Raw genomic sequence first — 18,206 nt, 5'->3', positions numbered from 1 at the left:
TGGCCCACTATGAGACAAAGGAGAAAGAAAAAACGCATCAGCTGTGCAGCCCTCTCTGGCACCAAACAAGCCCAGCACTGGCCCATATAGGCTGCCGCCGCCGCCCGGGAAATCTCCTGCGTCTCCTGATTGCCTCTCCTCCCCAGTCAGATACCCACCGCTAAAAAACACAAATTTGAAAATGTTGTTTTTTGTGTTCTCTAAATGACACAATATTTGAGACATATTTACAGCATTTACTTCATTTTCAAAACAGAGACAGTGTGATATTGGTCCCACAGGTCTGCGACTCCATCTTAACGTTTAAAAGTGTGGGAGCATTCTTGGGCCTGTGTCTTATGATGATCAGATAAGTTTATAAATCTGATGACTGTTTATATTTTAGCCACAAAGTGTCTTTTTATAGCAGAGTTTTACGTTTTGTTCACAAAGGTTAATTTTTCAAAGATTCTGAATTGTTCTGTGTCTTGTCTGCAAAGATTTGCTAGATTTATGAAACGTTTCAGAAAATGTGCGATTGAAGAAAGCTGTCATTTTAATTCTAATTTCAAATAGAGCAACATTCAGCTGTGCTCTAGTTATTCTATTCATATTTTAGTGGTGTGGTAAATGGTGTCCTTTTTATATTCCTGCATCAGTTTTAACAAGAAATCAAAATTTACCAAATGTTTAACTCCCAGTTGTAAGATTTCTTATTTTACTTTATTAAAAAACATTTAGTATTTATTCAACATTTCTGAAATACATTGTATCTGTTTTTCTCAGTTCAACATTATAAGCATATGAATATGAAATGTTAGTGGAAAAAACACCAATTGTAGAAAAGTACAAATAAATATAAATGTTGTTTTTATGTCTATTCCTCGTATAATGGCACGCAGCAGTAGGTGGTGCCGACATTATACCACTTGTTATAAACGGTAGCAGCACAGTTTTACATTCATTTTAGTGTTAAGACTTTCAGCAGTGAAACAAAGCAGTGTGTTCATGTACAACCCAAATACAGTGTTATGTGTCACAGAAAAAAAATTGTAAGAGAACTCTTTTTTTATCAAACACTTTGGGGAAAGACACAGTTGTACATTCTTATAACAGACAGGTCAAAAGTACATTTGAACTGGACTCTCATGTGATCCATATTTGCAGCTCAACAAAACCCCCGTCGGCTTCTACTGGTCACTTGAATAAACCGTTGTTTCTACATGACATATCACTTTAACAGTTCTATGATATTGTCCTTTTATAAACGCTTTAGTACCATTTTACTCAGTGCATTCATGCTGTTTAGTAGTGTATTCAGTTACTTGAGTTACTCTCGTAACCATAAGTACAGATGGCATTTGTTTTTGTAATGATAATAGCATGAAGACAGATGTGATCTGGTTTTGAGTTTGATCAGACTGCTCATGCTTTTCATTTGAGATGTTTTCAAAGTCTCTGAAAATGCAACATAATATCAAGGTCCATCAGCAGCACAGTCCTCCTCCTGTTGGAGAGAGCAGGTCCTGTCTGTGATGGCAGCTCAGGGCTACAGTCTGTGGCACTCGTTCATGAACTGCCAGTCATGGGGCATCCTCTTGTATGTTTCTGAGGAGACCTGCTGCAGAGTGAAGATTTCCATCTCCCGTTTTAAGGAGTAGAACTGGACTTTGGACAACATTCTCTGGAGCACATAGAACAGCAGAGCAGCACAGAGCAGAGCAAACAAAGTGATGCCCATGATACTGCCTGTCTTCACGTAGGACGGGAGTGCTGTGGGCTGGATGGAGGCGAGTGTGGGGTGTGCCTGACTGAGGATCTGAATGGGCTTGGTGGGTTCACAGTGGTGCTTATCCCGCAACTGAAAGCCTTCTTCACACTCACACCTGAACCCCCCGAAAGTGTTGTAGCAGAAGTGATCACATGCTGAATCCTCACATTCATCTATATCCGTGCACACAGTCTCTTTGTCCCGCACGTCCTGGATGTAGCCATCAGGGCAGTAGCACTGGTCAAGAGGACTCATACATATGGCAGGGCAGTCCTGTTCAGAGCAAAACTCCTCACACTTGGTGGGGTCCAGAGGATTCACTCTGAAGCCCTTTCTACACACACAGGAAAATGCGCCCTGCACTTCATCACAGTAGTGTTCGCACTCAAAACAGATTGAAGAGTCCACACAGACCCCGTCCACCAGATCGTACTCGTCTTGGCACGTGCACTTATATTTGCCCTCCTCGTTCTCGCACGTCTCACCTTCACCGCTGCACAGAGTCCTGTCCTCTGAGCACTCATCCACGTCCACACAGCGGCCCTCGGGCCCCAGTCTGAATCCCTCTCGACACCTGCACGCCCACTCCCCTCCCTGCTCTACGCACTCGTGCGTGCACTTAGCGCACGGGTCTTCCGCGCATGAGAAATGATTGGGATGCAGAGTCTGTTGCAGAGGGCACGAGCACGTCTGTGGCTCTATACATTCATGTTCGCATCCACCGTTCATCACTTCACAGCTCCAGGGCGCGCGCATCCATTGCTCACCTGTGCATATGAGTTTGGAGACAGGAGGGTGGTCAGACACGCGCACCACAGCCAAGGTCCCTGGCAGATACGAACTCTGCCCCTCAAAGCCCAGCACATTGGTATAGTTTACGTACTCGCCCTCTCTGGTCAGCAGAGACTTGCACGTGTGTGTGTACTGGCACAAGAATCCGTCCACTGTACCCGTGCACGTCCTGTTCACTTGAGACGAGCCCCTGGCCAAGCACATCGCGCCTGAATTCTGTGCAGTTTTGATCCAAATGTGTATGTCTGGCAGCCGCAGCGCTGGCAGACCGCCCCAGAGTCTCATGTCGTAAAGTTCTCCCCCTCTGTCCTGACACCGTGTCTCAGCCACAGCGGAGGTCGTTGACTCGAGGAAAAGCGCGCAGCACATTGTGTCATCGCAGAATCCGCGAGGCGCGTCTCCTGTCACGCACAGGAACAACACGTACAGCGGCAGCGTGCGCTTCAACATCATGTGATCAGTTTAAGGTGAGTCTCAGTCCACGGCTCACATAATCTGGGCTCTGCGTTTAGTCTCCATTTATAATTCTGCTGTGCGTCCAGGCTCGAGGAAGGAAGTTGCGTCCCGGGACAGGCCGGGCTTTAAGCCCCTCTGATTGCTCAACCCCCGTCACCTTATCTCACCGAGAAAAAAAAGAGGAAAACTCCGCTGTACTTTTACTGATGTTTAATGAGGGATAGATAGAACTCTCACCCCCTCCTCACTCAGGCATTTCCTCCGCTTTACACCGAGCCAGAGGAGGGTCCAAGCGCACGTCATAGTCTTATAAAAACAATAAATCTCAGTACGTGATTAAATAGAAGAACTCGACTTTGGCGCTCATCTGATGGATTCTCATATTGAAGAAAACCCTCCACAGGCTTGAGACGAGCTCCAATGACGTCCATAATAGTCCTCTGAAGAAATGATCCGGTTATTCATTGTGTGCTTATGAGTCTGGGTTAGATAGGATACTGCAGAAATTGGACTCTGGAGTTAGATGTTTTCATATGGTCCAGTCTATCTGCATGCAGAATGTGTCAGTTCATACATATAATAAAAAAAAATATAAAAATGAATAACTAAAATAAAATTTGGAAAATAATAATAATAAAAACATCTATCTATCTATCTATCTATCTATCTATCTATCTATCTATCTATCTATCTATCTATCTATCTATCTATCTATCTATCTATCTATCTATCTATCTATCTATCTATCTATCTATCTATCTATCTATCTATCTATATATATATATATATATATATATATATATATATATATATATATATATATATATATAAAGAATAAAAAAAATACTTGTCAATAAAATAAAAAAAATAATAATAAATGATGCTTCTTACTATTTAATGTTAAAAAATACAACATTCTCTGAACATTTGATGAGAATGTGTTGGTAAAATTTCATTCTTTTTATGTAGCCTTTTCTTTATAAAATTATTTCCGTCAGAGAAACCAGCCAGACCTCCAGTTATTTTACAAGGGCAGACACAGAGATACACAATTATAATGTCCCAAAATAACTTGGACGCATGAAGGTGGAGGGACTTCCTTGAGGACAATAATGGTCTTCAGTATTCACATGTGACGTGTGCATCAGTGCAGGAAGAGAGGGAGCGGTCCCTTTGATTCAGTGAAAGGTGACCTGACGGATATGAGGTGGACTCTTCCCGTTAACGTTTCAAAAGAGATTACGCTGATGGCCAGTTTATTTATTTACTAGTAAAAAAGTACTCAACCTTTATCCAAAAAAAAAAAAAAAAGAAGACTAAAATAAAAGTTATTCTCCACAAACTGATAAACAGACCTACCTAGTATACAGAAGGGCCTTTTCCTGCTTGTCTCCGTGGAAATGTTGTTCATTTGTTAATGTTCCACAAAGGCCATAAAACTCATCTGTCTGTTACACTGTGTCACAATTAATGAATCTCAATAATTTTTCTGTTTAAATTTTGGCAGTGGGATGGTATGTTTTTGTTTATGTTACATCAAATGCCTTTTTTATAATTCATCAGAAAGATAATGACATACTGTGAACTTTCCAGACCCTCTCCACAATTTAATAGAACCTTTAATGTAAGTAAATACTGTTTTAGTTTCTGAGCCTCCTATGCTGAAGTTACTTGATCTGGAGTTATAAACCATCGATATCCTTGCTTTACCTCGGCTCCTGGGATTGATATGGCTGCAACAACTGGCTCTGACTGGAGGAGAACCCTTTGTTCAGTGAAAGACAAATAATCAGGCCTATTGTTTTTGGAAATGTCTGATATAGGATGCCATGTACGACGCCCCCCATTGGTCAAGTGGCATCTGTCCAGAGCCTTGTATTTTTATGGGGCGCTTGGCGACACAGTTAGCAGCGGTCTGGCTGAGTAAATGTTATTCTTGATAAAAAGGCCGGTGCTGATGCAGTTACCCTGTTTATGTTCTGTCCAGGGCTACTTATGTGCAGGGACATGAAGAATTGGGGTCCAGCTTGTGCCAGCAAAACAATGCAAGATTAGGATAAACTTTATAGTGTACTAGCTAAATTTGATCCATCTTTAAAATAATGTATATAAAACTTTATTTAGTGGCAATTTAAGCACAGTGAGCGGTTACACAAGAATAAAAACAAGATAACTCAAACAAACGTATCAGTGCAGTTTAACTCTGGTGTTGGATCCTTTGATGTTGTGGGTGTCACTGCCAATGATACAGTCTAATCCCAGTGCAATCAGGGTGGTGGTGATCTCACCTACTGGGCGAGTCTCTTTTATCATGCTTCAGGAGGCCCTGCTCCACCCTTCCCGTTTTGGACTCATGCTGGAAACTGCAGGGGACGCACTGAAGCAGGTTTTTACAAGGTCAGTGCTCGCTCTGTTCTGATTTAGTCTAATCTAATCTGATTTCTGATCTGAGTTCTTGAAATGATGGCAACTGGAGAGCGCTCGGAATACCAGGTGCCACACTGCGGCAGCAATGGCTCTTTTGGAAACTGTAGTTGTGTCCTTATGCAAGACACTTCACCCACATTGCCTAGTATGAATGTTGTGTATGCATGAGTGCTAGTGGTGGTCAGACGGACCGATGGGGCAGATCGGCAGCCTCACTGCCCCAGGACAGCTGTGACAACAATAGTAGTTTACTGCCCCTGAGTGTGAAGGTAATGAATAATGCACTGTAAAGGCAATATATAAATCCAAAGCATTATTGTGATTGTATATTCACTTGGATTTAAGGCATATAGAAGATAGTTTTAAGTGATCAGTGTTTCATAATGATCCTGCAGCCTCCATGAGCCAATTGTTGCAGTGCATTAGCCACTTTTGTTGCCAAAAAGTTCTTTTTTTTTCTAGACTCAAAATATATGAGAGATAAAGCCATAAATTAAACTCCCATTATACTATACCAATGCTGATTTCAAAATGACTGTCACTGTGCACAATCGTTGTCAAAACAAACATGCAAAAGACACCATGCAGTAATAAATGTTGCTTGTTTAACCTAAAGTTTGTCATATCACTAGGCAGTATATCCTGTCATTCACTGTGAGTGTGAAAGGTGCCCCAGTGTCTATGAGGGGCATGATGATTTACAGGGGCATTTATCGTCCTTCAGAGAAACACAACTTCCTCAAAAACTTTTCTCCAAAGGTCAAAAGAACAACGAAAGGAAACAAGCCCACTCAGGAAACAAGCCAGTGGTGCACTAGGTACAGTATACGTGAAAAAGTTTGTAAAATATCTTTAAAGAAAACTTTTTTGTCTTTGTGTACCATGATATTAATGTAAAAAGGCTTGAGAATAGATGCATGTCCATTGAATTTGAATCTGTTCAAAAAACAGTGGAATCGCACCATTGTAAGCAGCAGATTGTCATTTATGTTTTTATTTTTGAAAAGTGCCTATCTGACATATTAGAACCCTGCATCTATCACAGTGGTGTGGGCGGGGATAGGTAAAAACAGACATTTTCTGAACCCTCAGGCCTTGAATGCAGGACAATACTGGATTACTTAAGCATGCATAAATCAACCAAAATACAGCTTTGAGTAAGCTAATGAGGCAACAAGGTTCAAATCTAATTGTCACTTTCATAATGTTAGGGTATCAGAATCTCTTGCTGTGATTGGAAAAGTCAGTCCCAGTCTCAGCATTATCTGTGTAGAAACAGGAAACCAAAGAACAGTATTACTGTTTAATTTAGTGCCAGAGCTTAGGAGGGGAGTGGTCACACACTGTGGGTATACTGCACCTTTCACTCTGTTTCCTGACATTGTGTTCAACAGACTTCACATCTCATTTTTTACACGTGTGTCAGAACTCTAATGTGTTGAAAGATTGTTTTTTTTAGACAAATTAAAGACACAATTCTGACCATATTAATATAATCTAATCTTCATTATGTAAGCCTTTTCCATACATCACTATGTTACTATGAGGAAAAACAGCTTTAAGGTCCACCCCAAAGAAACATATGGAATCATGGAAAAAGGAATCTTTTGTTGACAGTAAATTCCAGCTCCTAGCAACTCTGCATCTTAAATACAGTATACTTTCAATTTGGGTGTCACTAAATCTTTGTGAGCTTTTATTACTTTTGGTTTGTACCAGCTTTCTGCTCAACAATAATATGTAGAGCTTGGGGTGGCAGTGGTTGGAGTTTTCACCACGAAGCTCAAAGGTTTTCGATTAAGCCAAGCTCTGACCAGGACATACTTTGTGTCACTGAGCAAGACTCTTCAGCCATCTTGCTTATATAATAATGTTGAGTGACTAATGGTGAAAAGTGTCAGTCTACACCTGGGCAGCTGTGGATACATAAGCTTACCGCCGCTATGGAAGATGAACGTAGAAAGCATGATCTTCACTCATAAAGTGCTATAGACCTTGGTATTTATTATAAACATTGGAAATATTGTGAGCACCTTCCCTTTACAAAAACAACACTCCGGGTGATGTTTCTTGCCCCACAACCTGCTGCCTTCCTTTGCGAGTGCACATTTCCTCTCCGTTGCTCACACATGGTTCAGAGCCATTCTCGAACCATGCCCCTAAGGAGGCCTTACTGGCAAAAAGTCAAAACTCCATGAACTCAGAGTAACCCCAAAACATCCTACAAGACAAAGAACCGCTATAGACTTAGTTTACACTGAATTGAACACACATACACATCGCTGGCTCCGTGCAAACGTTTTGTTCTTGATTCAGGGGCCTAGAGTCAACAACTCTTCAACAATGATAATAATGAAAGACTAGAAAATTGTTTTTATTCTAGCAGATGGAGGTGAACCGATAAAACACCTAAGTAGAAGTGTGCAATAAGATCCTTAGTAGAAGTAATATGTTCACTTGATTTGACGGTTTCATATAGTTCTATCAGCGGCTAACTACTCAGTATGAATGCACTGATACTTTGCATGGATAAATAGCACTTACAAACACAATTGGATTGGAATAAGTTAATTGTGTTTCGATATTTGTATTAGAACCAATTAGGAGTGAAAAGACAGTCCCCTGAAACACGCACAACACATTGCACAATACTGAAGTGGTCTGGTCTCTGATCTGGAGTATCAATTGTTATTCCAAGGAATTACAATTTTCCATCACCAGTGTCATATTTCACATTTTCTCAAGAGATCTGGATGTGCGTAGAAATGTATGTATCAGAACTGAATCTAAATATATGCTTTAATGGGAATTGACCCTCCCAATAACCTCCCAGTTTCCAGAGAATCCACAATATGTTCCCAGACAGCTCTTCTTAAAGGCCTTGTACTTGATTTTCCCCATGTATTTGAGCAAAATGTGTCTTACTTCAGTACAGATATATTGCAAAACAGCTCTTGAGGTAGAAATAAGTCCAGTGTGTGCTGTCTGCATCTAATTAGAAAGCCTTTTATTGTCTAATAATCAGGAAGTTAGCACGCCAACTGTTATTAGTTTAATAGGGAATTAGAAGGCTCAAAATGCAAAGTGTCTGTGTAATCCCTCAGTCGTCCAGGTATGATCCATAGAAAAAGAAGATTTGAATTTTTCTTTTACCATAAGGTAAGTGAGGAATAAGTTTAGACCTCTGCAAACCATTTAAAATGAACTAGTTCTGTTTGTGTTTTCAGGACTGTAAATAGTACAGTGCCTTTAAGATGAAACCACAACAGAACAACAGAGCACCCAACTTGGCTTTAAACACACATGCCATGACAGAAACATTAAACGTATCTGATGAAGAGGGGTGGAGTGGCTGAGACTTCTTCCCAGACACATACTCAGATTTTGGGTGGCAACAGCTTAAGGCAGCTTCACTTTTTCCACTCCAAGTTACAGCATTATCACATATCAAGTATAGAGTATACAATGAAATTCTATCAATACTTTTCAGCTGATGCCATCAACACTCTTTGGGGTTTGACGCTAACTAGAGGCACTGCCCTGTCTGAAGCTCTATTACTTAAGTTAAACTTTAAGAGAGCAATATTATGCTATTTCCTGATTTATGTTATAATGTTGTTTCCTCATCACAAACATAACTGAAGTTTTGTTTTGTTTCATTCACACATGTTTAACACACAAATCCTGCATGTTTAGGCTGAGTTCTTCTCTCACACAGAAAACACTCTGTTCCAACTTGTGATGTCATGTGGTAATACAGGAAGTGCTCCACTGTGTTTTTAAACTCCAAACATCTTCACTAGAATCAGTTGGATAATGTCGGCCCTGAAATTTCCAATGTCTACTGAACTAAAGCTGTTAACTTGAAAACTACCACTACAGGACATCACAAGGTGGAACTCAGTAAGGGTTACCAAAAATGTGTGAATGAAACAAATCTCAACTCCAGGTGTCTGCTCTCCATCTGAAAATATGACATCATCAAAATGTAGGACGTGAATTCAATCTGTTCTTACCACTGGGAATATGCCTGGTCCTTATCACAGCTTTTAACCAGGCCATGTCTCCTCATCCTCATCAAAAACAAGCCTTCAGATCTGAAAAGGCTCCGGTCCACTGGCCTATCTCATGGTGGTAATCTTATTTTATCCTATTTTTCTTTTTCAAGTTTCCTTCACTACACAGTTTAACAATTTAAAAGAAAGCAGCTGCTGTTTTTTACCTCATTTAAACTGCTTTCTTCCTCAGCCCCAGCAGGGTGAGTCATGATGCCCTTTGTTGGCTTTTTCATTTGCATACACTTGGAATTAAACTTATAAAAGTATAAAAGCATATCAGACCTTGAAGTTTGCCAGTGTGTTATTTCAAGGGACTGATTTTAATTCACTCCTGGTAAAAGCTGAGACACAAATTGAAACTGTAAAAGTAATATAATCTATTCATTTTACATAGCTTTTTCTTGGTTAATAAGTAATACAGAAGCTACTGTCAGGGTGACATTTGTTCATCCAATTAGACACATTATTATGAAGAAATGCTTAGTCTGGGTCCCACATCAAATTTGTGAATATTGCTCAGTTGTTTTTTTTTCCATTCATTCAGTTTACTTCACTTTTCTTAGATCATGAGTCATGTGTTGGACGTAGTAGCCTGATGCATTTCCATGGAGGTGTTCTTTGGTCGCCCATCGAGTCACTCACAGTTCTTGCGTCACTAGAGCAGTATTTCCAATGATTATGATATTATTTCTTACATATAATTGGTCTAATTATAAATTCCCATATTTCCAACTTTAAGTTTTGCCATTTAGTATGGGCTATTTATTTATTTATTTATTTTTACCCCCATTTATCCACTGCATTAATTATCAAAAAAAAAAAAAAAAAAAAAAAAAAAAAAATTGAGATTCACTTTTATTTTTATCCATAATTGTATTGTATATATATTTTTTATTAATCCAACCCATAGATCTTATAAAGAAGTGGCCTAAATGAGTGTGACACCCATAGTGTTTGGCTTCAGACAAATGAAACTCATTGAGGCTAGAAGTTACAGGGGCAAATTTGGAGCCACGGTCCATATTTGGAATTTCGACCACGATTTTCACAGCAATCAAAGAGAAGGTAACCCCTCTTCCCACCTGCATTGCTGGTTTAACAGGGAGCGGGTGCTTAACAACATTGTCAGTCAAACCTGTTGCTAATGCTACTGGGAGCTACCTTGGGGACAGAAGGCGCCCAATTTGTCTGTTATCAATGTTCATATCTTGATTTATGGTGAGCCTGACAGCAGCAGTTCAGGAGAGGGCTGACAGTTTTTCTATAGAAAGTGAATGGGAGCTGGAGTCGATGGAGCCAGACATGCACTCATGCTCACTTCCTATTTGAAACATGGCGGCTAGTAGGTTAGCTATGTCCATTTATATATACAGCCTATGTGCCAACCAAAAAAAAAAAAACTTTTACAAAATCAGGGCGTAATCTAAAGTAGTAATAGTATCTTTCACAAATATTTGGACTGGACACTGCCCCCTCTGTTTTTGCAGCAAGATAAGTCTCACAACAATACAATCAGATGACAATTTATTTTAGAACCTTTTCCTTTTCACACTGGGCTCCTGTGGTGGGACAGCCAACTGCTCAGATATGAAAACTAAACATGCTGACAAGTGTCAAAACTCACTACCAGTGGAGGATGAACTACTCAATTATGTTACTTAAGTAAAAGTATCACATAAAAAAATCTACTTAAGTAGAAGTATTTAAGTGCCTGTTTAAAAATGTATTTTAAGAGTTTGAACAGTTTTCTTGAACATTTTATTTTGCGGATCATTTCCGGGACACAGGGCTGTATTTGAGTTGGCTCTAAAATCATTGACGTTGTTGCAAGTGGAACAGAATAATTCCTATGAGTAAAAAGGTTGGTTTTAGTTTTGACGTCACAATGCAACAACTTTTATTTCTTTTTTGTGAGTCAATGGTGAATAAGCTTTGTCTGAATGTTAAAGTAATACATAAAGGTCACAAAATAATCCTAACTGTGCCCTGTCACTTTGAGTATGACTTTGAGTTACTGGAAGAGGGAGTTTCTCAAGAAGTTGAACTTTATCTCAAACACACTGCTATTTGGTCTTAAGTGACTTTATCCAGATTTAATGAAGATTCAAAGTTCATTTAGTAACATGGGATTCTCCTGACCTTACATCTGAAGAGGCTCATGGCAGTGTTTGATAGGAGTCTATTTCAATTTTTCCGGGAATTGGCTATGGGACTATGCAGCTTGGAAACCCTCAACTGCTAAATCTGGCAGAGTACAACTGAACAGCAGCTGCTACTTCCCAAGCTAATATTTAGGCCTACTTATATGGACCCACTGATTTTAGCATTTTAGTATTTGTGTGGGATGACTGGAGAAGGTCAAATTAGGGAGGGCATCTGATGTAAAACCCAACCCCAAACAAACAATCACTATGTAAGTAAATGTACATTGACAAAAAATGAATTGGATTTGACAATTCAATTTATGATGTAGTTAATCAGGAGGTTGATGGTTCGTATCCCGCTCTTATCAATTCATATAATACACTTGCTGTATTTAATTTTTAAAAAAGAAGTCTACTTGTTTGCTATGGATCTCAACAGTGACTGCCTGTCCCTGAAAATAAATTTCCCGTTACTTTTTCTCATAGATGTTCTGAAAATAATTAATATTAAAAGTTTGAAAGTTTGCTCATTGCTAATCAGCTACATGGTAACCAATGACCACAAAATCCATAATTTTATGTAATATTTGTTTCTGAAACTTGCTCTCCAAATTATTAAAACATTTTGCTGAATTTTATGTTGTGTTTTTGGACTTAAAACAGCAGCATTCCAGATAACAGTTAGCGAGTCGCTGATTACCTTCCGCGTTGTCTATGAACTCTTAATGTTCAAATTTTTTTTAAAAACCTATGGGGAAAATGAATGGAAATTTTACATCTGGGACTGGAGCTGACTTTGAAGTGGGCGGACTGTTGAGCTTCGTTGAATGGTTGAAAGATAAATATGAGGGATGACAGCTGAAAAGAAAAATAAAGTGTTGTGTCATTGGGCAAAACCCTTTATCCATTTTGTTGCCTTATTTCAGACAATTGTAACTTGCAGCATATCACAAACAATAGATGCAGAAAGCACATTTAAATAGCTACTTAAGGTCAAAGCTTAAAAAACTCTTCCTGGCCACTTTCCAAACAACTAAAAACATCACATCACCAGTCTCAATGTGGCTCTTTAATTACTTCTTTGTGCAGAAAGACCACTCTCAGGTCAATGACCCCTATTTCCTCCATCGAGTTCTGCTGTCTTAGCTGCTTTAAACCTTTATCAACTCTGTAGTAAACAAAGCAACCATATATTTTTCATTACTGGTTATTTTTATTGCTTGATGGTCCAAGGTTGGAGGAAACTGCCCTATTCCTGGGTATCACTCCACAGTGGTGTTTATTGGCTGATGATTTGGGAGTCTTTGTCTGCACATCCTCTTTGGCTGTTATATGATTGTGTTTCTTTGGTATAATTATCCTGGTATTGAATTAATTTTAAGTAAACAGAGTCATAAATTGTGGAACTTGTGATGCCATGTCACATCTTACCAGTTCCAGCAAATGAACTCTGAGATATTTTTCTAGTGTGTTTTGTAGAGGGAGATCTACAGAGGATACAGCCAAGGTCAGTAAGGATTTAGGGTTTGGTTTGTTGATGGTAACCGGCTAAAGTTATTGTAAAAGTTCCCAGAAAACCAAATTCTCTTCGGAAAGGCATGGCTAAACTATTTACTTTAATTGGGCAATTTTAATTAAAGTCTGGTTATGTTCAGCTTTTCCAAAACAAGAGTCATCCAAGTTTGGTTTGCTTGGGAAGTAAATGATGTTACACAAAGTGATATATTTCATGGAAAGGAAGAAATCTATCAGGTGTACTGTGTAACTTTTCTGGTGAAGGGTCAGTCGTCTATGTGTCTCTGTGGAGAGTCTATAGTTTGGCCTGGAATGTTCCACTGTATGACCTTAAATTTACTTCTGTCTCCATGGACGCAAACAAGTCACAGATCCGATTTGTTAAGATGCATATTCATTCTCTGTAAGAATACATGTTTGTTCAGGGTCTTTTCATCAGTAAAAACACCTTTAATAAATGCAAGATAAGTTTAATGCCACTACAGAAAAATTGCATCTCCATGGAGACAAGAAGTCAGCAAACCCCTCACCAGAAAAATTACATAGTGCATCTTTATTATGAAAATGTGCCAAAAAATGTATTTAGAACATACTTCGCAGAAAATCCTGTGGAAAACATCAGCCCTTAAATTTGCTCATAAAATCATTTCATTTTACGATTTAGAACAGGTTTGTCTACACATTCTCAGCAGTGACATTTGGATGACCCTGAAACCAGCAATATCACAAGATATCGGAATGCCTGCCTTTTTAGTTTTTAGAATCAATTTTTTTGCTTTATCAGCCACAACAATTCTCATCCTTCATGTGCTCTTCTTTTCCCTATAAAGGTCTCTATTGTGCGAGAGCCAAAGTCCTGTCTCAGCGGTGAGGTCTTATGTAACTTTGAGGGTAACTCCCCTCTGTGTAAGCCTTTTGGATGTCCAGAGTAAATGGGCTCATGTAAAACAACAGTGCGGCGTGGTTTGCATAACTACAGACCTGATCCGCACAGAGGGGGTTGCATACCACAGACTCCCCCCAAGGCCCAGGAAGGCGCTCAAGCCCACTGCATTATTAGAATAGTTTAGACTTTGGACTGATGTGGTATGGATAAGTTAGAGTCTCCTCCATGAAAATGTTCTTGGCTTATATCTCGATGAACTATACCAGGCCAAGTTGCAGGGCAGGTCTGTGGAGAGTTAAGCCTGCTCACAAGAATACATGCTTTATACCTTTAATTGAAGAAATTGTGGAACATTACAAACAAAGCGATTCATTCTTCATGCAGACAAGTTGGTGATGGACCAAGACCAGGAAAAAGTGACCTCTGTACGTTTAATGCCTTTAATATACAATTAATGGAAAATAAAGATAGAGCAAGACTCAGATAAAAAAAAACAACAAAACTTTATTTGTCTGACAATGGGGGGATTTGTTTCAAAGCTATCATACAAGAATAGGAGGAAAAATAACACAACAAAAGTATTCAAGAAAAAATAAGGATTCTATGACTATGGTCTGTAATATTCTACACTGAATTAAAGACAACACATTCTATAGAGTCAAATGCTCCATGTTGTAACACAGATGAACGATAATTAATATGATTTTGAAAGTGCATTACACCATTACCAGATAAATAGTCAAAGTCTGTAATCTCAGAGCATTCCTATGTTTGTCCACAGGAGTCTTGGAGTTCATCCAGACCTCAGCCCGAGCCTCCCTCACACACAGGGCTAATGACACAATATTAACACTGTAAACAGCTAATTATCATTCTTTTTCACCAACAGAATCAAGATAAACTCTAAACGGTGCTGATAATTAATGTTATATCCAAAAAAATAAAATACTATGTTGCAGCACTGCACTGTTGACCTGTTGACAAGTTCACCTTATTTCATACGAGCTTGTTTCTCAAAACACAAAGCCAATAGTCATTAATTCCCAATATTGTAGTTAGATCAATATTTTTCGTGGCTGCCAAGCTGCACCAACAACCTCTCTGACCTCCTTTTACAATCTCTCATGCAAATGACAAATTGTTTAAAGGTTACCTGGTTTTTATGGCCTTAAAAATGTGATGAACAGAACTAGTTCATTTGTAGCAGTCAAAACTTATTTCCCACTTTCCTAATGCAACCTAGCATACTAAGTATTCACTGTAATGCATTTATGAGTGCTTTGCACAACTTTTATAGACCAGAATAAAGTTCTGTCACCACGGTAATCCTAACAACATCTAACAGGACAAACCACATCATGGTTATTCATGGGTTTCAGAATGCCGAAAAATTCAGACCTGCGGCATAGTAATCAACATTCAAAATCAACTCAGTGAACTCATTTTGACCCTAAGAGCTGCTTTTATAATACATCTCTACTGGGGCAAAGCAGATTTACATTATATATGAAAAAATGGTGTACAGCCTCTTTAAGTGTCTTGCCCAAGGACACAAGAGTGGACATTTTTGCACTGCTGTTAAAATCTCTTCACACACATCCCTTCATTTTACGACCTCCTCCCCAAACTCTACTAAGACGTACACGGATGAACAGGATCCATATACTCTATCTCCGGACATATAACTGAGAGCTGCTGCTCCTATGAGTCCACAGAAAGTCCACAGTGATCCTCCAGATGTGAGGCAAAAGAGACAGATCTCTCTTGTTGTAGTGGAACAGTTGACATGTGTGAACGGGGTCAGCTCTGACTCCTTATAATGAAACAGCTGGAAGCACTTCACCCTGCAATAAAACATGTCAATATGAAAATTCATATAATAAATAGTGTTTAGATTCTTATTAAAACATTAACATTTTGTCATAAACTATTCAGTCTCCAAGGAACCAAATAAAAAGAATATTAGATGGATTATAAACAAATTTAACTGTGCAGTCTTTCAAGTGGAGGGTCTGCCACCTACTGTCTACATCTCCAAAGCTCAAAATGCTCCGTTCCACCTTGTGATGTCATGAAGCTGTAGTCTTAAAGTTAACAGCTACCTTTAACCTTTTTTACAGTGGAGATTGTCAATTCCAGGGCTGAAATATTCCAGATGATTCTAGTGAAAGTGTCTGGAGTATTAAAACACATTGGAGCATTTCCAATATTATTTAGAGAAGACGTTAGCCCAAATATGCAGGGTTTGTGTGTTAAACATGAGTGAATGAAATAAAACACAGCTCCAGGTATGTTTTAATGAGGAAACAGCATTGTAACAGATCAGAAAATAGCGTAATATGGGGCTTTTCATCAGATTACTCTTTATTGCTACTTGGTAATAGAATTCCTCAGTAAAAATTCGTGACAACAGCAACAATGTTTTGAAGCAAACTTTGGAGTAGAGCCACTGTTCCTGCACATCAAACAGTCAAAATTGATGACAGCTGAGTAACCCCGGTAACTAGTAAAACAAATTATGGAAAATCTTTTGTTGAAAAGGTTTGGACATCCTTTATGACTAAGACTTTCACATAGCTCAATCTGTACCACCCAAGTATGTTCCTTGGACCCTCATTCATACTGCAGTCATTCATTCATGACACAAACCAAAAAATAACTACTTTTTGCAACAGTCCACGGTACAGCAGATGTTTTCACAATAACAATTTGCAAAAAGATCTTCCAAATATAATTTAAACTTCCAGGGCAGCACGGCGAAACATACCAAGATGAAACAAATGCAGATAGTCGAAATTCAGCCTTAAATGAACTTCAGTTTATCTGAGTAAATGATGGCCAAGTTTCACAACAAAACTGGCAACATTTACTATGGTTCTCAATTATTATGAAATAGTACTACGAAATACTAGTTTTCATTGAAATGGCATCGATCCAATGCTCGTGATTAGACTCTGAGGATGTGGATGATGAGTCTTCAGAGGTGTGTACACTCACCAGCCACTTCCTCAGTTATTTTTGGCAAAGGTAAAAATATTCAGAGGAAGTATAACTGGCAATTAACGCAAGAGGATCAGTTTGAGTTTTCTATTTTTCTTCAGACACTGGTTTGTTGGCTGGTATTTAGTAGTTTGAAGGTTTAAACAATATATGATGGTACAGTTATTACTTATGGGAAATGAGGGACATCCTGTCAGGAGCAGTGCACAGTGGGGCCACCAGGAGAGCTATTTTCCACAACCTTTGTTTGGTTCCCAGAAATTTTGAACAAGCTTTGAGTCTTTGATAAAATAATTAATAAAAAAGTACATCCTATTATACACACTAGTTAACAGTAGTGAGTAGTTTTGATAACACTAAACAGCCTAATTATAGAGGTGATGAGCTGATTCTCCACTTATTCAATCCCAGGAGCTGTTCATCCCAGAGCTTCAAAAACACATAGATTTTCTTTTTAATCTTGACCATATTTCAGAAAAACAGCAAATACCTTGGCTCCTCCTCCACACTCCACTAATACAATAACTTGAACATCTATAACACATAATTCCCTCGTGCACAAACACACACACACTAACTCTTCATTTCCTGATGTGAAGAAAAGCGTGCGAGGTGTCAGGCTGAAGTCACATGACCAGCTCTCATCTGCTTTCACTTAAAATGTTTGACCCGACTCACTCTAGCTCAGTCAACGGCTGAGTGTGGCCATTCACTTTCCAGCTTCACTTTGTTTTTATCTCCGTAGAGAGATTCAATATCTTTCAATGCACACAAATAGATTGGAGAATTACAATTAAATGCCATATATATGTAGAAATTACCATTGAAATAATAGGCCTATGCATGAGTCTATGTGAGTTTATTTTTATTTTTTGAAAAATATTTGAATTTTTATGGTGTCTGGTGTTTTTCTTCTACCAATGGAAATAAACATAACTTGATATTGTGACTCATTGTTCTGTTCTGACAGCTAAAGTGCCACTGACCTCAAAGCTGTGGCTCTCGGGTTAAACACTAATTGCATGAATAATAGCTGCAAGTATGTTCTTACCAAGGTACAACTTTGTCCAACTTCCCATTGGCAATCATCTGCAACAATGTTCAATGTAAAGTTATGTCATGATTTCACACTGCTGGCTCCAACTGTTCTCCGAAGGGGTCTGTTTGCGCTCTGTTCC

General features: G+C 38.9%; 1 protein-coding gene across 1 annotated transcript; it reads right to left on the bottom strand.

Moving 5' to 3' along the window:
- Positions 1-851: 851 nt before the first annotated feature.
- LOC117392539 (thrombomodulin-like) lies at positions 852-3,178 on the bottom strand. The gene has a single exon (XM_033990633.2). It carries the CDS (start codon positions 2,993-2,995, stop codon positions 1,529-1,531), a length of 1,467 nt encoding a protein of 488 aa, XP_033846524.2. The 5' UTR covers positions 2,996-3,178; the 3' UTR covers positions 852-1,528.
- Between the last annotated feature and the right edge of the window lie 15,028 nt (positions 3,179-18,206).

The sequence above is a fragment of the Periophthalmus magnuspinnatus genome, chromosome 24 (genome assembly GCF_009829125.3).
Source record: "Periophthalmus magnuspinnatus isolate fPerMag1 chromosome 24, fPerMag1.2.pri, whole genome shotgun sequence".
NCBI lineage: Eukaryota > Metazoa > Chordata > Actinopteri > Gobiiformes > Gobiidae > Periophthalmus > Periophthalmus magnuspinnatus.
The sequence above is the reverse complement of the archived record's forward strand: the minus strand, read 5'-3'. Positions and strand labels throughout refer to the sequence as shown.